The 23,638-nt window shown below is 35.3% G+C and overlaps 1 protein-coding gene across 1 annotated transcript in view; it reads right to left on the reverse strand.

Annotated features, from left to right (window-relative positions):
• The window catches only part of LOC149803037 (Ig-like and fibronectin type-III domain-containing protein 2), a 117,019-nt gene that overhangs the window by 10,124 nt on the left and 83,257 nt on the right, over positions 1–23,638 (reverse strand). Inside the window, exons 19-22 of the mRNA XM_089952592.1 lie at positions 23,253–23,391; positions 19,318–19,356; positions 15,841–15,934; positions 5,445–5,526 (exon numbers count right to left, since the gene is read on the reverse strand). Coding sequence (XP_089808718.1) covers positions 5,445–5,526; positions 15,841–15,934; positions 19,318–19,356; positions 23,253–23,391 — 354 coding nt within the window. The remainder of the gene's footprint in view (positions 1–5,444; positions 5,527–15,840; positions 15,935–19,317; positions 19,357–23,252; positions 23,392–23,638) is intronic.

Raw genomic sequence — 23,638 nt, forward strand, 5'->3', positions numbered from 1 at the left:
GCTGGATAACTTCAAACACAGTCAGGTCCAGGTTACTATCCTCCCTGTAAGACAGTCCATGTAGGTTATGTCCTCCATGTAAGACAGTCCATGTAGGTTACTGTCCTCCCTGTAAGACAGTCCATGTAGGTTACTATCCTTCCTGTAAGACAGTCCATGTAGATTATCTGTCCTCCCTGTAAGACAGTCTATGTAGGTTACTATCCTCCCTGTAAGACAGTCCATGTAGGTTATCTATCCTCCCTGTAAGACAGTCCATGTAGGTTATCTGTCCTCCTTTTAAGACAGTCCATGTAGGTTATCTGTCCTCCCTTTAAGACAGTCCATGTAGGTTACTATCCTCCTGTAAGACGGTTACTGTCCTCCTTGTCAGACAGACCATGTAGATTATGTCCTCCTGTAAGACAGTCCATGTAGTTTATCTGTCCTCCTGTAAGGCAGTCCATGTAGGTTACTGTCCTCCCTGCAAGACAGTCAATGTAGATTATCTGTCCTCCTGTAAAACAGTCCATGTAGGTTATCCATCCCCCTGTAAGACAGTCCATGTAGGTTATCTATCCTCCTGTAAGTCAGTCCATGTAGGTTATCTGTCCCCCTGTAAGACAGTCCATGTAGGTTATCTGTCCCCCCGTAAGATAGTCCATGTAGGTTATCTGTCCTCCTGTAAGACAATCCATGTGTATTATCTGTCCTCCTGTAAGACAGTCCATGTAGATTATCTGTCCTCCCTGCAAGACAGTCAATGTAGATTATCTGTTATCCTGTAAGACAGTCTATGTAGGTTATCTGTCCTCCCTGTAAGACAGTCCACGTAGGTTATCTGTCCTTCTATAAGACAGTCCATGTAGATTATATATCCTCCTGTAAGACAAGTCCATGTAGGTTAATGTCCTCCCTGTAAGACAGTTCACGTAGGTTATCTGTCCTCCTGTATGACAGTCCATGTAGGTTACTGTCCTCCCTGTAAGACAGTCCATGTAGATTATCTGTCCTCCTGTAATACAGTCCATATAGGTTATCTGTCCTCCCTGTAATACAGTCCATGTAGGTTATCTGTCCTCCTGTAAGACAGTTCATATAGTTTATCTGTCCTCCAGTAAGACAGGACATGTAGGTTATCTGTCCTCCTGTAAGTCAGTCCATGTAGGTTATCTGTCCTCCTGTAAGACAGTCCATGTGTATTATCTGTCCTCCTGTAAGACAGTCCATGTAGATTATCTGTCCTCCCTGCAAGACAGTCAATGTAGATTACCTGTTATCCTGTAAGACAGTCCATGTAGGTTATCTGTCCTTCTGTAATACAGTCCATGTAGATTATATATCCTCCTGTAAGCAAGTCCAAGTAGGTTAATGTCCTCCCTGTAAGACAGTTCATGTAGGTTATCTGTCCTCCTGAATGACAGTCCATGTAGGTTACTGTCCTCCCTGTAAGACAGTCCATGTATGTTATCTGTCCCCCATAAGACAGTCCATGTAGATTATCTGTTATCCTGTAATACAGTCCATGTAGGTTATCTGTCCTCCCTGTAATACAGTCCATGTAGGTTATCTGTCCTCCTGTAAGACAGTCCATATAGAGTATCTGTCCTCCCTGTAATACAGTCCATGTAGGTTATCTGTCCTCCTGTAAGACAGTCCATATAGAGTATCTGTCCTCTAGTAAGACAGTCCATGTATGTTATCTGTCCCCCATAAGACAGTCCATGTAGGTTATCTGTCCTCCCTGTAATACAGTCCATGTAGGTTATCTGTCCTCCTGTAAGACAGTCCATATAGAGTAACTGTCCTCCAGTAAGACAGGACATGTAGGTTATCTGTCCTCCTGTAAGTCAGTCCATGTAGGTTATCTGTCCTCCTGTAATACAGTCCATGTAGATTATCTGTCCTCCTGTAAGACAGTCCATGTAGGTTATATGTCCTCCCTGTAATACAGTCCATGTAGGTTATCTGTCCTCCTGTAAGACAGTCCATGTAGATTATCTGTCCTCTTGTAAGACAGTCCATGTAGGTTATCTGTCCTCCCTGTAATACAGTCCATGTAGGTTATCTGTCCTCCTGTAAGACAGTCCATGTAGATTATCTGTCCTCCTGTAAGACAGTCCACATAGGTCATCAGTCCTCCATGTAAGATACTGAATTATTTCTAAACAAATGATTATTTGGATAAATGATAATAAATAATATGAAAAACAAATTATAGCTCTAAATGGCATTCCATTAGTTTCGATTCCTGAAAAAAAATAGACAAATGGTGTTAAAATAATCAGCTTTCACTGCAGATATCCCATAATAAATTAAGTTTTCTGTATGATGATTTATCCAGAATAAAAACTAATTGCAATTTTTGGCTACTAAATGTTGCAGGGTCATGGCTATGTGGTTTAGTGGCAAGTAATCAGACTCTGCATCAGAATCTCCTGGGTTAGAATCCCACAAAGTCCAATACTCTTGTGTCATTATGCATTAAGCAACTTAACTGTGACTGATCCAATCAGCCTAACTGTACAAAGAGAGCTAAGCTTTGTGTAAGGGGCTTAGCATGCAATGGCATGGTGTCCCATATATATGGAAACTAGTTCCACAACAGTTGTCTTCTGCTCATGGGTAAATTGATAAAGAAAAAGTGGATCCTAATGTTTTTCTTTTTTTAACAATGGGATCATTTATTATTTAAAATATGAATTGAAGAATCCATATGCAAAAAATGCTTAATTTTAGCAGGAATTTAAAAAGCTTTCTGAGATCATGGCACAATAAACTAAATTACAGTTGAACAACAATCAGTGAATGGTTTTGGAGATATTACACACAAGGTTGAATGAAGAATTTTGGAGATATTATGCACAAGGTTGAGTGAAAATTTCTGGAGATATTACAAGGTTTAGTTTAGAATTTTGGAGATATTACACAAAAGTTCAGTATGGGTTTTGGAGATATTACACACACAAGGTTTAGTAAAGAATTTTGGAGATATTACACACATAAGGTTTAGTAAAGAATTTTGGAGATATTACACACAAGGTTTAGTAAAGAATTTTGGAGATAATACACAAGGTTTAGTAAAGAATTTTGGAGATTTTAAAACACAAGGTTGAATGAAGAATTTTGGAGATATTATGCACAAGGTTGAGTGAAAATGTTTGGAGATATTACAAGGCTTAATTTAGAATTTTGAAGATACTACACACAAAGTTTAGTAAAGAATTTAGGAGATATTACACACAAGATTTAGTACAGAACTTTGGAGATATTACACACAAGGTTTAGTAAGCGTTTTGGAGATAATACATACAAGGCTAAGTAAGGGTTCTGAAGATAATAGACACAAGGCTAAGTAAGGGTTTTGGAGATATTACACACAAGATATAGTAAAGAATTTTGGAGATATTACACACAAGGTTTAGTAAGGGTTCTGGAGACAATACACAAAAGGTTTTAGTAAGGGTTTTGGAGATATTACACACAAGGCTAAGTAAGGGTTTTGGAGATATTACACACAAGGTTTAGTAAGGGTTTTGGAAATGTTACACAATGTTTAGTAAGGGTTTTGGAGATATTACACACAAGGCTAAGTCAGGGTTTTGGAGATAATACACACAAGGCTAAGTAAGGGTTTTGGAGATATTACACAATTGGCCTAGTGAAGAATTTATTACACACATGCTTAAGTGAAGAATTCTGGAGACAAGATATTACACATAAGATATGACATTCATATCATAAAAGACTTATTTTTTAAACTTATCTTATAATTGTCATTATAGTCAGTATTGTGCTGATGTGCCATTCAACCTTACACACACACACACACACACACACACACACACTGTGTCACATAAATGTCATGATTTTTGACTCCAAAACCCCAACATATACATGCTTTGAAAACAAAAGTATTTTCAGTAATTTTAGTAATAATAACAATGAGAGAGACAAAGGTTTCTTTACTATCACCATATATGCCATAACCTGTAGCCTGCATCAGTAAAATTCTTAGAACTATATTTGAGGCAGTTTGTACATTAGATTGTTATAGTGACAAATATAACATAAGACATTCAGAGATAAACAATCACCATTTCACACGTAAATGCCTGACAGTAGCTCATGTCTATGCCCTTTTAAATCCTTTAAGCACTGCTTAGGGAGAGCCCTTTAGGTGAATTTGCATAAGTAAAATACACTAAGTGGAACAACCCAATTCCTCTGAAGTTAGATAAATCAACGCTGAAAAAAGACAAGTTATTACATATCAATGCCTTGTATGAGAATATTTAAGATATCTATTTAAGATATATTTAAGATATCTATATGTTAAAGATTATTGGCACATAAAATGCACACATGATTATTTGGGTAGTTGGAATAATGTAAAAGTGTGACTAAACTCATAGTTGACAGAGTTTAACTTCATGAAGCACAGCAGAGCATTTCATTCTTTGCACATACTGCAAACATGATCATTAGTCATTCTGGAGTGCAAGACAATTGTTGACAGAGAAACACCATACTGCATTGGGACAAAATGTAACTGCAGACACCAATTCCAAAAAGTAGTTGACATGCTTAAACACTCATTAAAAGAGCATGTCATAACAGCTGAAGTACTTTTCTTCAATTTCATTTTGGAGCACAGTCTGCTGCTGGCAGAAGATGCAGATCATTTGTCCGACCTGAAATTCTGACACTCCCTCAGAGGAATGCATATGCAGAAAGACCATTTTCTATGCTGAGGAAAATTCAACAAGTTCTTCTGGAATGTTTTAACAAAAGCACCATCTAGTCTCAAATGAGAGCAAAGATGAACACATATGATATCTGCATTACCTTTAAACAACCTACTGAAATACTGCGAGAAGCAAAACTTGCTGTTTTATTTTAATAAGAAGCGAATACATATTATGGTAAAATATGGACTCATTTTCTTTTCAATCCCTTTAAAATGCATAAAGTTAATATAAATACAAAATCCAACTAATTTAAAAGCCAATATACTGATCAACAAGTTTGAAATCTACTGATACGATGCTGGTTTATATCACTTGTGTGCTGTTTCATAATTAAAACCAGATTTTAATCCATACTGACAATTCAAATTCCTACATCATTACCAAATAACAAATAATTATATATACCAATTAAAGCAGAAATGTCATGATCTCTTAATTTGGGAGATATACAACTTGTCTACAGTATGGTCTATATATATCTATTGACAGGGTAGATTTTAATATGACAGGAAATTGGCTTTTGTATGAAGAGATATTACTGGTTCCAAGTATATTTAAATGAAGAAAACTGATAGGATACAGGGTCTGTTCTAGGATTATAATCCTTTCATACAAGCATTAGTCAAAAACCTTGAATACAAACTTTAAACTGCTCAAATGAAAGGAGAAATATAGAAGAGGTGAAGCTATCCAACTGTACATAGTAACAGCTACCTTGGCACTTTGGTTGTTTCCATATCGTGGATTTTCGAAGTGCACAGATTCTCTGATCACTTGCCCTTTGGACCTCTGTCTTCTGTAGAACAAAAATTAAAAGATACCTTACTCACTGTAATCTTTGCTATAAATAAGTTTCAAAAAAATATGGGTAAAACAATATTAGCATTTTAAGAATCTCAATAAGACTGAATCTATGACAGCAATGATGAAGACATCATTATAAATAAAAGTTTAAAAGAGAAACAGTAATTTTGATGAGGTGATAACAATCATGTGGCTTACATAACTTAACATTTGACCTTTTCATTAGGTAGATTTGGTTTTATAAGAATATATACTATGTAGACTATCTCCCAGAACTTTATATCATGTTGATTTGCAAATTCTACTGTATGAAGATAGAAATTCTTTCAAAAGATAAAGGCATAATTAACATGTAAGAAATTCTTTCAACAGATAAAGGCATAATTAACATGTAAGAAATTCTTTCAACAGATAAAGGCATAATTAACCTGCAAGAAATTCTTTCAACAGATAAAGGCATAATTAACATGTACGAAACTCTTTCAAAAGATAAAGGCATAATTAACATGCAAGAAATTCTTTCAAAAGATAAAGGCATTATTAACCTGCAAGAACTTCTTTCTAAAGATAAAGGCATAATTAACCTGCAAGAAATTCTTTCTAAATATAAAGGCATAATTAACATGCAAGAAATTCTTTCTAAAGATAAAGGCATAATTAACCTGCAAGAAATTCTTTCAAAAGATAAAGTCATAATTAACATGCAAGAAATTCTTTCTAAAGATAAAGGCATAATTAACCTGCATGAAATTCTTTCAAAAGATAAAGGCATAATTAACATGCAAGAAATTCTTTCAAAAGATAAAGGCATAATTAACCTGCATGAAATTCTTTCAAAAGATAAAGGCATAATTAACATGCAAGAAATTCTTTCAAAAGATAAAGGCATAATTAACATGCAAGAAATTCTTTCAAAAGATAAAGGCATAATTAACATGCAAGAAATTCTTTCTAAAGATAAAGGTATAATTAACATGCAAGAAATTCTTTCTAAAGATAAAGATATAATTAACATGCAAGAAATTCTTTCTAAAGATAAAGGTATAATTAACATGCAAGAAATTGTTTCTAAAGATAAAGATATAATTAACATGCAAGAAATTCTTTCTAAAGATAAAGGCATAATTAACATGCAAAGAAATTCTTTCTAAAGATAAATGCAAAATTAACATGCAAAAAATTCTTTCTAAAGATAAAGGTATAATTAACATGCAAGAAATTCTTTCTAAAGATAAAGGCATAATTAACATGCAAGAAATTCTTTCTAAAGATAAAGGTATAGTTAACATGCAAGAAATTGTTTCTAAAGATAAAGATATAATTAACATGCAAGAAATTGTTTCTAAAGATAAAGGCATAATTAACATGTAAGAAATTCTTCCTAAAGATAAATGCAAAATTAACATGCAAAAAATTCTTTCTAAAGATAAAGGTATAATTAACAAGCAAGAAATTCTTTTTAAAGATAAAGGCATAATTAACATGCAAGAAATTCTTTCAAAAGATAAAGGCATAATTAACATGCAAAAAATTCTTTCAAAAGATAAAGGCATAATTAACATGCAAGAAATTCTTTCAAAAGATAAAGGCATAATTAACATGCAAGAAATTCTTTCAAAAGATAAAGGCATAATTAACATGCAAGAAATTCTTTCAAAAGATAAAGGCATAATTAACATGCAAGAAATTCTTTCAAAAGATAAAGGCATAATTAACATGCAAGAAATTCTTTCTAAAGATAAAGGTATAATTAACATGCAAGAAATTGTTTCTAAAGATAAAGATATAATTAACATGCAAGAAATTCTTTCTAAAGATAAAGGTATAATTAACATGCAAGAAATTGTTTCTAAAGATAAAGATATAATTAACATGCAAGAAATTCTTTCTAAAGATAAAGGCATAATTAACATGCAAAGAAATTCTTTCTAAAGATAAATGCAAAATTAACATGCAAAAAATTCTTTCTAAAGATAAAGGTATAATTAACATGCAAGAAATTCTTTCTAAAGATAAAGGCATAATTAACATGCAAGAAATTCTTTCTAAAGATAAAGGTATAGTTAACATGCAAGAAATTGTTTCTAAAGATAAAGATATAATTAACATGCAAGAAATTGTTTCTAAAGATAAAGGCATAATTAACATGTAAGAAATTCTTCCTAAAGATAAATGCAAAATTAACATGCAAAAAATTCTTTCTAAAGATAAAGGTATAATTAACAAGCAAGAAATTCTTTTTAAAGATAAAGGCATAATTAACATGCAAGAAATTCTTTCTAAAGATAAAGGCATAATTAACATGCAAGAAATTCTTTCTAAAGATAAAGGCATAATTAACATGCAAGAAATTCTTTCTAAAGATAAAGGCATAATTAACCTGCAAGAAATTCTTTCTAAAGATAAAGGCATAATTAACATGCAAGAAATTCTTTCTAAAGATAAAGACATAATTAATATGCAGTCTCTTACTCACAAAAAAATATGATTTTAAGATAAGTAAAATCTCAACCAATCAGTAGCAAGAGCACCTTGTTAATATGCATTCATTGTGCTAGCTTCAAAACTCTACAAGATCCTGATGATGTATTCCAGTTTTGACCAAAATTGGATCAGAATTACAAGTTACTGCGTGGCAATAAACATAGCCAATAACAAACAAGATCACCTCATAAATATCCATGGATCTTGTTCATCACTGACATTATCTAAGATCTTGATGACAGAAGCATACATTCCAAGTCTGATAAAAAATGGATCATAAATATGGCCTTCAGAGTAACAAGCTCAGCCAATCAGAAGTAAGATAAAATTAATAACATGCATGGATCTGGTTCTTTATCAAACCAATCAATGATCTTGATGATACAAGTCCATATTTTAAGTCTGATGAAAACTGGATCAGTAATATGGCCTCCAGAATGGTAACAAGCTTGGTCAAATGTAAGATCACCTCATTAGTTTTCCAGATCGTGTTTGTTATAAAATTTATCCATGATATTCACATATATTGCAAGTCTGATAAAACTTGGCTTTGAAATGTGACATCTAGATTCGAAACAAGGTGAGCCAATCAGGTGCCAGTTAACCTCAATAATGTTCATGGATCTCACTCATTCTTGAACATGTCTGAGATATTCATGATATAAATCCATATTCCAAGCATAAATGAAATCAGATCAGAAATATGGACTTCAGAGTGGAATCAAGCAATTGCTGATGGATACATGATGGATGGAGTACACATAGTGTACAATGGACTCAAGCAATTGCTGATGGATACATGATGGATGGAGTACACATAGTGTACAATGGACTCTAGAGTGGTATCAAGCAATTGCTGATGGATACATGACAGATGGAGTACACATGGTGTACAATGGACTCCAGAGTGGTATCAAGCAAATGCTGATGGATACATGATGGATGGAGTACACATGGTGTACAATGGACTCCAGAGTGGTATCAAGCAATTGCTGATGGATACATGATGGATGGAATACACATGGTGTACAATAGACTCCAGAGTGGTATCAAGCAATTGCTGATGGATACATGATGGATGGAGTACACATAGTGTACAATGGACTCTAGAGTGGTATCAAGCAATTGCTGATGGATACATGACAGATGGAGTACACATGGTGTACAATGGACTCCAGAGTGGTATCAAGCAATTGCTGATGGATACATGATGGATGGAGTACACATGGTGTACAATAGACTCCAGAGTGGAATCAAGCAAATGCTGATGGATAACATGATGGATGGAGTACACATGGTGTACAATGGACTCCAGAGTGGTATCAAGCAATTGCTGATGGATACATGATGGATGGAGTACACATGGTGTACAATGGACTCCAGAGTGGTATCAAGCAATTGCTGATGGATACATGACGGGCCATAACATTAGCCACCAGGACATAAATAATGAAAATCCATTGACTGGTCTTCATACAATGATCATGATATATACCACCAAGCATCACTTTATATGATGACCTTGATATATAACAAGCATCACTGCATGAGATGACTATGATATATACCAAACATCAACTTTATGAGATGACCATGATGTACACCAAGGATCACTTCATGTGATGACTATGATATATACCAACCATCAACTTTATGAGATGACCATGATGTACACCAAGGATCACTTCATGTGATGACTATGATATATACCAAACATCAACTTTATGAGATGACCATGATGTACACCAAGGATCACTTCATGTGATGACTATGATATATACCAAACATCAACTTTATGAGATGACCATGATGTACACCAAGGATCACTTCATGTGATGACTATGATATATACCAACCATCAACTTTATGAGATGACCATGATGTACACCAAGGATCACTTCATGTGATGACTATGATATATACCAAATATCAACTTTATGAGATGACCATGATGTACACCAAGGATCACTTCATGTGATGACTATGATATATACCAACCATCAACTTTATGAGATGACCATGATGTACACCAAGGATCACTTCATGTGATGACTATGATATATACCAAACATCAACTTTATGAGATGACCATGATGTACACCAAGGATCACTTCATGTGATGACTATGATATATACCAAACATCAACTTTATGAGATGACCATGATGTACACCAAGGATCACTGCATGTGATGACTATGATATATACCAAACATCAACTTTATGAGATGACCATGATGTACACCAAGGATCACTTCATGTGATGACTATGATATATACCAAACATCAACTTTATGAGATGACCATGATGTACACCAAGGATCACTTCATGTGATGACTATGGTATGTACCAAAAATCACTGATATATATCAAGCACCACTGTTTTATACTTGACCTTGTCCAAAATAAAGTTCATGGTGTTCCTAGCCAATGACACATACTTTGTAAACAACATAACACATGACTAATATTTCTCTAATAGTATATGTTAAATTTTTAGGTCAAAATATTTGCAGGTAAACATGTTTATCTGAATCTAGGACACTTTTTCACTTGGATATTCCTAAATGTGTTGCCACTCTGAAGGTTCTAGAGAGGAGGTTGACCTACGTCTGGGCTCTGTTACTGTGTCTTAGCTTTTTATACCATGTTGTTTACTTGAGAAATTACTCAATTTTGCCTTAACATCTTGAAGCTGAATCAGTCTTATTGGTATATTCAGTTTTGATTTGGGTGGATTAACTTATTCAAATTATTATTCACTGGTAATACAACATGCTGATCAACAATATTCTTGAACTGTAGCACTAATTTGGAATTATAGTGAATTGAGACAAGGGCATTTTTTGATAATATTATTGTCTTAAACAAAAAAAGATGACAATGGCACATGGTGTATGATGACCATGATATATACCAGCATCACTGAAAAACATCAGTAACTGTAAGTTTAAACTGTAAACCAAAAGAAGCAGTACATTTTAGAAACTCTTGAAAGTGCAGTGACTGGTCAGTATGTACATCAGTATGATCAGTGATAGATCTGTATGTACATCAGTATGATCAGTGATCAGTTAGTATGTACATCAGCATGATCAGTGATCAGTTAGTATGTACATCAGTATGATCAGTGATCAATCAATATGTACATATGTATGATCAGTGATAGATCTGTATGCACATCAGTATGATCAGTGTTTGATGCGTATGTACATCAGTATGATCAGTGATCAGTATGATCAGTGATAGATCCATATGCACATCAGTATGATCAATGTTTAGTGTGTATGTACATCAGTATGATCAGTGATTGGTCTGTATGTATATCAGTATGATCAGTGATCAGTAGGTACATTAGTATGATTAGTGATCAGTCAGTATGTACATCTGTATGATCAGTGATTGGTCAGTATGTACATCAGTATGATCAGTGATTGATCTTTATGTACAACTGTATGATCAGTGATCAGTCAGTATGTACATCAGTATGATCAGTGACTGTTCTGTATACAGTATGTACATCTGTATGATCAGTGATCAGTCTGTATGCACATCATTATGATCAGTGATTGGTCAGGATATACATCAGTATGGTCAGTGATTGTACTGTATACAGTATGTACATCTGTATGATCAGTGATTGTTCTGTATGTACATCTGTATGATCAGTGATTGTTCTGTATACAGTATGTGCATCAGTATAATCAGTGATGGTCCATATGTATGATCAGTGATCAATCAGTATGTACATCAGTATAATCAGTGATTTGCCTGCATGTACATCAGTATGATCAGTGATTGTTCTGTATACAGTATATACATTTGTATGATCAGTGATTCGTCTGTATGTATGTCTGTATGATCAGTGATCAGTCAGTATGTATATCAGCATGATCAGTGATTTGTCTGCATATTCATCAGTATGATCAGTGCTTTGTCTGCATGTACATCAGAATGATCAGTGATTGTTCTGTATGTGCATCAGTATGATCAGAGATCAGTCAGTATGTACATCAGTGTGATCAGTGATCAGTCAGTATGTACATCAGTTTGATCAGTGATTGGTTCATATGTACATCTGTATGATCAGTAATTAGTCTCTATGTACATCAGTGATCACTCAGGATGTACTTCAGTATGATCAGTGATTGGTCAGTATGTACATCAGTATACTGGGGCCCCGAGTGGCCGAGTGGTCTAAAGCGCTCTTCGTTACGGATCACTGCCATCTCACCTCTGCCTGCGTGGGTTCAAGTCTAGGATTCGGCCAATGTGGGTATGTGAGAAAGCTTGCCAGTAGCTTCTCGTGGGTCGGTGGTTCTTTCCGGGGTTTTCCCAGGTTCTTCCTCCACCATTAATACTGGCCGCCATGTATAGCCTATTGTGTGCTGAAAAATGGCGTTAAACCCTACAACAACAACAACAACAATCAGTATACTTATTGATCAGTCAGTATGTACATTATTATGATCAGTGATCACTCAGTATGCACATCAGTATGATTAGTGATTTGTCTGTATGTACATCAGTATGACCAGTGATGAATCAGCATGTAAATCAGTATGATCAGTGATTTGTCTGTATGTACATAAATATGATTGGTCAGTATGTACATCAGTATGATCAGTGATTGGTCAGTAAATACATCTGTATGATCAGTGATTAGTCTGTATGTACATCAGTATGATCAGTGATTGGTCAGGATGTACTTCAGTGTGATCAGTGATTGGTTAGTATGTACATCAATATAATCAGTGATCAGTCAGTATGTACATTATTATGATCAGTATAATCAGTGATTTGTCTGTATGTACATAAATATGATCAGTCAGTATGTACATCAGTATTATCAGTGATTGGTTAGTAAGTACATCTGTATGATCAGTGATTAGTCTGTATGTACATCAGTATGATCAGTGATCAGTCAGTATGTACATTATTATGATCAGTGATTGGTTAGTAAGTACATCTGTATGATCGGTGATTAGTCTGTATGTACATCCGTATGATCAGTGACCAGTCAGTATGTACATTATTATGATCAGTGATTAGTCTGTATGTACATCAGTATGATCAGTGATTTGTCTGTATGTACATCAATACAATCAGTGACTTGTCTATGTAAATCAGTATGATCAGTGATCAATCAGTATGTACATCAGTATGATCAGTGCTTGGTCTGTATGTACATCTTCAGATAACACCTATACTATGTAATAAGAATGACAAATCAGTCAGTAGCTGCAAGACTTTAGTTCACACAATTCTGTCACACATTGCATCCAGCTGTAATTTGGGGAAAACAAATCTTCCAAAACTTGTTCAAATAAAATACCTGGGGTTAAAGCCCCAATGCATCCGTTACATGCAAAAGGCTGTATATGCCAAATTATCTGAATAATGAATCTTGCAAGATATTGGTTCTAAACATCCTTTCGTTGTGTTAAAACCATATAATATGGACATTTCATCACATTATGAGGGGGCCCCGAGTGGCCGAGTGGTCTAAAGCGCTCTCCGTCACGGATCACTGCCATCTCACCTCTGTCTGCGTGGGTTCGAGTCTCGGGCTCGGCCAATGTGGACATGTGAGAAAGCTTGCCGGTAGCTTCTCGTGGGTCAGTGGTTCTTTCTGGGGTTTTCCCGGGTTCTTCCTCCACCATTAATACTGGCCGCCATGTATAGCCTATCTTGTGCTGAAAAATGGCGTTAAACCCTATAACAAAAAAAAAATCACATTATGAGCACTGTAATTTCTCCCTTGAACTGAGACACCTTGCCATTCTCCACATGTGTATGAATTAAACTGATGTTGATTAGCAACATCCATGGGACAACTGATTTCAGTCAAAAGCTGGCATACAAGATTTGATGACATCACTCTTATAAACATAAGAAGCTAATGCCACACTGTGTCGCATTGTCTTCAGCCCATATCAGCCCTTAAATGTATGTTCCAGCACCCTAATTGATCACCAATATTCGCCCAAGTCTTATTTTTATCTAACACGTTTTTTCTTCTCAGATCCACTTAAAGTAAGCCTGCCTATCTTCATTCCCTTTTGAATCAATTGGTGTGAAATTTGCAAATGTTGTTATTAGTTTAGTCACTGACGGAATTTGCTGAATGTATCATATTACTTTTGGAGCACTGCAGAAAAAGATTGGAACTACGAGCAACTTCCTTGACTAAATTAAGGAGTGGAACTCTTTATTCTAAATTGAATAGCTGAATGTCACTTAAACATTAACATTCTGATTATTCATAATAATGGTTTGTCAGAAAATGTTTTCAACAAATCATTTCCTTCCTTCTGAACTTGCGGCCCCGAGTGGCCGAGTGGTCTAAAGCGCTCTCCGTTACGGATCACTGCCATCTCACCTCTGTCTGCGTGGGTTTGAGTCTTCGATTCGGCCAATGTGGGTATGTGAGAAAGCTTGGCAGTAGCTTCTCGTGGGTTGGTGGTTCTTTCCAGGATTTTCCCGGGTTCTTCCTCCATCATTAATACTGGCCACCATGTATAGCCTATCGTGTACTGAAAAATGGCGTTAAAACCCAACAAAAACAATCCTTCTGAACTTAAATTAGATTGGAAGAATGGTGAAATTTATGACAAATGGCAGCACTGGAGCTTTAACATGAATATTATTCCCTGATGGTGACCTGTATTAAGCTGTAAGTAAAAAAATCTTTAATTTTTCAATATGTGTATTTTCAGCAGATCATCATGAAAAGCATAAAATTTCACAGAGGTTTAGTCATAAACCATCTCATGATCCAAGCAGATAAAAAGGGCAATAACTCTAACAAAAATAAAGGGAGCAAAGTCATTTGTCACTATGCACATCTTAAATAATGACCACAGTATATGCCAAGTTTTAAAGCAATCCATCACAAAATTTGAGGCTAGCTGTGTTCCCATTACACTGCATTCATCTGTAAGACAAAAGGGCAGTAACTCTTATCAAAGTAGCAGAAGGAAAGTGGCTGGTCTATATGCACATTCAGCTGATGACCATAATATTTATCAAGCTTCAATGCAATTTATCGAAACAAGAGTTCCTTAAATGGACAGATGCTCTACTGGTAAAAAAGGCCAGAGGTAATATTGTTGACATATTCAGATGTCAAGTAAAGTGTTTGGTGGGGTCCTGAAAAAGATTTCTGCACACAAGTGAAATTTGTCTGTTATGAGCAACGTGTTATCAGTGAGAAGGATTTAGACTGTGAGAAATTAAGCAATGGAAATTTTGATTGAATGAAGGCAAAATCAGTTTGAAATACACTTGCATACTGACAACTTGCATATGTGTTACCTTGTGTAATACAATCCACAATGTGACAAGTAACATACAGTATATATAAAAAATCCATGAACTGGAGTCAAGGTCATTTGCTATAAAATTCAAAGATCAATCCTATTTGAAAACACATATGCAAACAAGTATATAATAAAATGGTGGTCCTCATTTGACCTATGTCCCATTGTCCACAAACATGTTTCAATAAATAATTCACTACTATTTTTCATTGTCGTCAGTAGCACATGGCTGTATAGTTATTGTGTACACGGTTTACATGCTACATATACTTAAATTAGCCTAGATTTTGGTCCAATGAGACAACCAATGTAATCATCTCGCTAAGGTGACCAAGGGGATGAGGCTATTCATAGGAAAATGAAAACTTGTCAACACGCTTTTCTCTTTAAATTATTATTAGAGCCAACAGCCTAGATCCTGATGTGCTAATGCACTATGTAGCAAACACTGTACCCTTATGAATGACCTTTTTGATTTGTTCTAAATGAAGTAAAACTCACCTGTAGCAGAAGAAACCTATGACAGCAACAGCTATCAGGAGTAGCATTACAAAGGACAAGCCTACTGCCAAACCCACATTCTCATTTCGAGCTTCTATAAAAGGAAAAAAAAATTACAGGAATAAATTATCATGGTTGGGTATTTATCAATGTGTAAATTTTACCTAATCGCTTACAATGTAAATAAAGTCCAAAGGACTTTTAGGAAAGGCACTGATATTGACAAAACTTCACATTAAATGACCTGGAAACAGGGAACCAAAAGTAGTCCACAGAATTGATCAATATGTATAAGATTCCAGAACAGTATCACATGATCTTTTACATCCAATCAAATTGTAGAAAATACAGTCAAATTATAAAAATGGGAATTATAAAAAAGTAAAACAATGCAAGATTGTGATGAGAATCTATTACATACAAGAAATTTAAAAAAACTGAAAAACTGTTCCATCCATCTATCAATTAGTTGAAATACCTTGGATATTCTCCAACAAGACTTCTCCCTGTGGTTGGCACATTGTTATATTTTGGCAAACTTAGTTCTACAGGCCAGGACTAGAAGCTTGTTTGCTTCTAATTAGGTAAATAAAAATGAAAAGAAAATGTGTTGTTATTGTCATTTAATAATGACTATTCTAGCTTTTTTAATAATACTCTTACAGTGAAAGCAGGTTTTATAATTTAAAACTTTTTCTAAAAACTTGATATTTTTGAAAGCAAGAATTAATGTGCAAATATAAAAACTCATATGATGGTGTAACAGTGTATCATAAAACAGTCTAGTGGCAAAGGTATTGTGGGGTGGAGTTAAACTCATAAAACCTCATATGGAGCGATGTATTGTATAAAATGTAATACCCAACTCAATTTTTTTTCTCCTTATTTAAAACATTTTCCCTGCTTCTGGTTATCATCTTTACATCTGTACATAGCTCAATGGAGAAAAAAAACAAAATAAAAATGCTTTCATTGGCTATTTATGATGTAAATGCCACTGGAAGCTCTACAGTATTATCTGACTACATGAAAATGGTAATTTCTCAATTTATTTAACTTGTCTTCTTCCATGTATTCTACACTTTCTTAAAATATAAAAAAGGGTCTCAAAAGATTTTTAAAAATTTAAAATACATTTTATCTATGGTGTCAATAATTACATTTTTGTTTTCACTCGCTCTTGGGATTGTTAGGTGCAGTGTGTCAATATGTGGCTAAAGGATGGGATGCAAGAAATGGGTGCATATATTTTTTTAAATGACGCATGATGTAGATTTTCATGTCCATGATATTGGGTGAAGTAGATTTTCATGACTATGATATTGAGTGAAGTAGATTTTCATGTCCATGATATTGGGTGAAGTACATTTTCATGTCCATTATACTGAGTGAAGTAGATTTTCATGTCCATGATATTGGGTGAAATAGATTTTCATGACTATGATATTGGGTGAAGTACATTTTCATGTCCATGATATTGGGTGAAGTAGATTTTCATGACTATGATATTGAGTGAAGTGGATTTTCATGACTATGATATTGGGTGAAGTACATTTTCATGTCCATGATATTGGGTGAAGTACATTTTCATGTCCATGATACTGGGTGATGCAGATTTTCATGTCCATGATATTGCATTATGTAGATTTTTATGCCCATGATACTGACATTGTGCCAGTCAAATCTGACACCTGTGACCTGAAAATTTTGTGCAAATGATTAATTGTGACAAGTAATGAATTTACCAATTCTTACGAAGGCATGATAATAAAGTAGAAATAGCACATGGATAAGGAAGAAGAGAAATGAGATAATAAGACACTGATGGTGGCATCTGCAATTCTTTGGCGTATATCCAATGTATTAGGGATTCTGCAACTGGCTTTCCACGTAGTTTTCTCAGAGTGTATTTACTCTATATAATAAGAAAAACTGACAGTGCTATATGCTGTTTAGTGTTTGGCCTGATTTATTGTTTGTTGATGTTGTTTTGGGTTTAATGCATTTTCAGTACATGATAGGCTATACATGGCAGCCAGTATAACTGATGATGGAAGAACCCAGGAAAACTCTGGGAAGAACCATTGATCCACAGTAAGCTACTGGCAAACTTTCTACTAACGCCAACATTGGCTGAGCCTTAGACTCGAACCCATGCAGACAGAGGTGAGATGACAGTGACTGGTATAGGCAAGTGCTTTAGACCACTCATCCCCCAAGGACCCTCTATTTTTCTGTAAACAAACAACTTTGATTAATTTCTTCATTTGCTGTCCAGCCTTTAATTGACTACTTGGCTGGCACACATGCCATGACCACATGGTCAGTATCTCTTTATCCGACTGTAACTACAAGAGCCAATTTTGATTTGTCAATCAACCAACCTCTGACCAATCAGAGAACACCTTCAGATTATCATACACTAGAATACATGGGATATTTCTTGTTTCATCATGACCAGCAGCTATGGACCGAGACAAAAGAGTACTAAAATATTCCCTTGTAATGTGACGTCATAGTCATTTTCCTCCATACCTAAAGTCTTTAATTTTGGGTATTCCTTGAAGGCAGCACAATAAAAACAAGCTCAAAATGGCCAATGTTTACTGTAGGCAATGAAAGACATTTATATAAGAATCCGATGGAGCAGTCAAAATGTGCTTCTACTGAAAGTCAGGAGTGGCATGCAAAAGTACTTGTACTAGGTAAAGAGTTAAGAATTTCTTGTCTTATTCTGAGTAATAATAAATCCCGTGGTTTTATTTTATATGTCAGTAGTTCATCGTATCATTAAACACATACATGAAATGGCCTAGATCATAATTATACAAAATAATGCTTGAATTAATAAGGTACAGTACAGCATTCTCAAATGCTTCCATGATAGAACCAAAAAGGACCTAACAATCGACACCAGAACTCTGGCATTCAGCTTTTGTGAAATTGATTCTTTGAGACATAGTCATATTTTTGTGAAATAGTCCCTAGAAATTACAGTGGAATAGCAGAAATAAACTGCTCTTTGAAACTCAGGTCTAATTTATAAGAGCCTCAAGTACTCTATCTAGCTTGAAACTCGGGTTTAAATAATGAGAGCCTCAATCACTAAGCATATCTAAGTGACAAAAGCATCATGTGCCATGCACGCTATCTCTCTTTGAAACTCAGGTCTATGTGACAAAAGCATCATGTACCATGCACACTATCTCTTTGAAACTCATGTCTATGTGACAAAAGCCTCAAGTACACTATCTCTCTTTGAAACTTATGTCTGTGTGACAAAAGCTTCAAATACACTATCTCTCTCTGAAACTCAGGTTTATGTGACAAAAGCCTCAAGTACACTATCTCTCTTTGAAACTCAGGTCTATGTGACAAGAGCCTCAAGTATACTATCTCACTTTCTCTCTCTTGCTGAACTGCAATAATGCCTGAATATATAATGAGTTTCAAAAACCTCCACTAGGAAGTACTCACCCACATGCTGTTGTGTCTTTGGTGGTAAACTAGTTGTAACTGAAAAAGAAAGCACACAAATTTACACAATAACTTCTGGATGTACCTTTTATTTGTATAAAAACTACAATGACAACGTATTCACTTCTGATACAAATAAATGCTGTCATATCAATCATGTCCAAAGTTCTAACATGAAGAGAAAGTACTTTTGGGGGGATAAATTATTTTTCTATTGGAATACTTAAACACTTAACCATTTTCACTGAAGTAAAGAAATAACCTGAGAATCAAGCTCTAGCTGAAAAACATTGGCTATAAGGCTTGTACTTGTGGGGTCATGTTTTGCTTACTTTTGGCTGAGGCTAGTACTTATGGGGTCATATTTTTGCTTACTTTGGCTAAGGTTAGTGCTTGTGGGGTATGTTTTAATTTCCTATCTAAATTGGAAGAACAAATTCTGATGGATGATCTTTGTGTGAATCAGATAGCATCTGAAAGCATGACCCAGGTCCTGTAGCTTCACCTCTCTCATTGGGTTGATTGAGGAGCATGATCAAATTCTTATATTTTTTTATACTGCCTGTAGACAATTACCTGTGAACTTCAAGATAAAATCACACTGCATCATTCATACAAATGACCCATTGGAACAAAGCTTCATGTAATTTGGATCCATGGACAGTACCTGCAGTTCACTCATGAAAGCTAGTGCTACCATAAAGCAAGTCTTGTAAGATAGCAGCTTCAATTATGTCAAAGATGGCGGATGAAACACAAGCAAGTCAAGCTTTCATTTTGGGAACAAAGTGAGCAAATGGGGCCTGGATATTGCTGAAATAGGACAACAATACAAAAGATCTTTGTTGCAGCCAATAACGTCCTTTCCATTATGTCTTCAATCTTTGCATGTCATCTTCCAGATAAGTTTTGGTAAAACTTCTGAAGTAAAGCATAGGCCCATAGCTCCTCCAGGTTGATTGATTAGGCATTAATGGCCCATCCCTCTGAGTCAGGGAACGGAGAGATGAAAGGGGCAGTTTGTTGTTTCACCCTGCTGCAAACAGGTCTAGAATTGGTTGACCACTGAAAGCACAAGATCAATGAAAGATGGAGACAACTCTGTATGAAATGAATCCTCCTGAACATTAAGCCTGTCTGTGATGTGTCCGACTTGTATGTAGATATGGTAGTAGGCACACCAACCAAGAAATCACATACCATAATGTTGAGCTCTGGTGATTTCATTTCCCTTGTTTGAAGAGGTAGTTCACTATGAACCCTGTCTAAGCTACCAGTATTTAACTTTATCAAAACTGTCTTCCCTCATAGCTTGGAATTCATGGAGAATGGCCTTCATTTTCAATAGGCTGATGGGAAGGACCTTCATCTACTTGCTGCTGATCATCCAGAAGCACTGCAGCAAGTGTCCCCTAACCAAATAAACTCGAGTTTGTATAGATTGTGACTTCATGAGGAAAGGTATTCCTTCCATAGTCCACACCATTTCTTGTCAATGAAGCTGAAAGAGTTTGATGTCATTCAAGATTATAATCCGGTGGTATAAACCACTTGAGACTGTATACTAATGAGCTAGAAAGGCTGTCTGATAGGGCACATGAAGAGGCAAACAAGACAGAGCTATTCCACCACCACATCAAGAAGGCCTAGACATTTAAGAAACTAATCTAGACTAAGAATATCGGAGTGGTATTCGACTTAAATCAGTGAGATGAACAAAATGCAGGCAACTGACTCAGCTAAAAAGAAGATCCTCTAACTGCCAATGTCATTAATCTTATCTGAGAAATGCCTGGTAATTTTGGCAATCATTGCCACTTGTGGCAAAATGTGAAAAGATGACTGTTCATCCTCTTCATCAACATCTTCTGAGGCCTTTACTGTCAATGCAATAATAACTGCCAAAGAATGCAGGCAATCAGATGGTAGCAAAATTTTTAGCAAGTTTAAGGCTGAATTCAACCTGTTCATAGTCAAATCAGAATGATCAGCAGAATCTCTGTCATACCACTGGGTCGATGGGATTGGTCTCCTCCTTCTGCACACCCTGTATCCATATTGCACAGCAATGATGATGTTATGCTGTCACCATACTTATTGTGGGCCCCACCTAAATGGTTGGTGATTCAAAGCATAATCCTTGTGTGTTCAATTTCAGTGGTACTAAGGCTATAAATTGATGGGGTGGGGACCTTGGGATGTCATTTGGATCCAAATTGTTCATCAACAACCTAGAGGATAAAGCTTCTTGTTTCAAATGTAGCATCCATATTTCCAAGAACTGACTGCCTCAGATTGCACGGGATCAGAAGTGTTCATGGCTGTTGATGCAATTCAGGTAATCTACACTGAGGGGTAGGGATGACAGCTCTATGTCTCCCAGAATGAACGCCCAAAAGTCAGATGATTTATAACATGCTCTCTTGTCTTGTTCCTTTAATTGCCCCTTTAACTGTTTACCTCATGTAAGCACCTTTGGACACCTCCACCCAATTCTCATGGAAGCATCTTTGGATGCCTCTACACCAGTCTCATGGAAGCATCTTTGGACACTCGCTGTAAACATCAATCATACTGAGCTGGTTTTTGTAGTGCCACCTATGGCACTCTATGTTTTGGGACACATCGTGTTTTTGAGTTGTAAGATTTTGGGCACCTTTTAAATCATTCAAACATTACATGTCAGAAAATGCACTCCTACAGAAATTTTATTTTAAAAAATATCAAACTGTGTACTTTGAGATAAAACTCTTTAATCCACTGGAGCAGCATCTTGTCAACACAACCCTTCTCCTGCACATGCAGGATCCATTCTTTCTCATGCCGTGAAAAATTATTGTTAGAGGCAATACATCTCCTCTGGTGGAAACTGCAAGGACTAAAGTCAGATTTTTCAAATTTGCACTGGTAGTGCTAATTTTCACACTCTGACCCCCATCAGTCAATCCAGGCATGAAATCAAAGTACACTAGAATTTCATCCATGTAAATGATCATATTGTTGGTGAAATCTTCTTCTCTTCTGTCCTCACAAATTTATCAATGGTTTTATTTTCTCTGATTCTTCTGGGCGACACTAGATTGTTGATGTCTGTGCATGAAGCACCTTATTGTGTCACTTTAAAAATTGTTCCATTGTTTCAATTTATTTTCAAAATTCTAGTGAACATCGGTGAAAAGAAATCAAAGTTAGCTTCCATATCTCAGCAACTTTGTATTTTCAAAATATAAAAAAACAAATTGGCACACTTCAAAGACTCCAAAATCATCTTCTAAAGTCAGCTTGCTTTGTAATAAAATAACCTTTGTATTGATATCCTTTTAAAAAAATTGGCTTAAAAATAATATTCATCTTTGTGCCCTGTCGGTAAGTTCAAACAATGAGTTTACTGCTTGTTACCAGTTGTGTTTATTCACCATCCGGGCTTCTATTTGCCTGGCATCTGTAGTTATAATTAATACAAATGGACTTTGATGTCAGCGAGTACATAGTATACAGAGTAATAACTTTTTTTTAATAATACTTTTTGCAACTAATGCTAGCAAAAAGATTGTCACTTGCACTCAAGTGAATTTATTTTCAAATAATGATTTCATTTGCGAGATAATGTCTATATATATATATATATATATATATATATATATATATATATGGAGTTCGTGGATATATTTTATTCTTTAATGCTCATGATGAAAAGAGGAATAAATGATAACAATACAAGGTTAGTTTCTTTCATTTTACTATCAAATAAGCATTTTGTTTATCTATTTTATTGCAATGTGCAGTGAGGGGAGGGCACAAATTCTACACAAATGTATTTTGTTTCTAAAGTCTTGGGACATATGAAGTTTCATCATAAGTTCAGGGTGGAAAATAAATAACTATTTTTTCATGTCCCAATATATACGGTAAATATGGTACTGTTGTTATATTACCTTCTGCCGTTTTAATATGGTACACATCAGACGGCTGTCCTGACCCATCACTGTTATATGCTGTCACATATATCTCATACTCAGTGTTGTATTTTAATCTACCCAGCCGTATTGTCGTAAACGTGGCTTCAACTGTTGTCTAAGATATTAAAATAAGAAAATCACTTTAGGTGAGAATGACATAATTTAATGAATTTTCTACATCTGAATAAGAGCAAAAAATAGATTTGCAGTCATGGTCATCTGTATTTAAACCAGAAACAAGTTAATGGATCACAGATGCCTTGTCATAGAGTGACCCAAGCACATCATTTTACCAAGGTGTAACGGACAGACATATAAAACAGATAACAAAAAGAAACATTATATGTTCATTTCACATCTAT

The sequence above is a fragment of the Sinohyriopsis cumingii genome, chromosome 3, assembly GCF_028554795.1.
Source record: "Sinohyriopsis cumingii isolate HCF-2022 chromosome 3, ASM2855479v2, whole genome shotgun sequence".
NCBI classification, from domain to species: Eukaryota; Metazoa; Mollusca; class Bivalvia; order Unionida; family Unionidae; genus Sinohyriopsis; species Sinohyriopsis cumingii.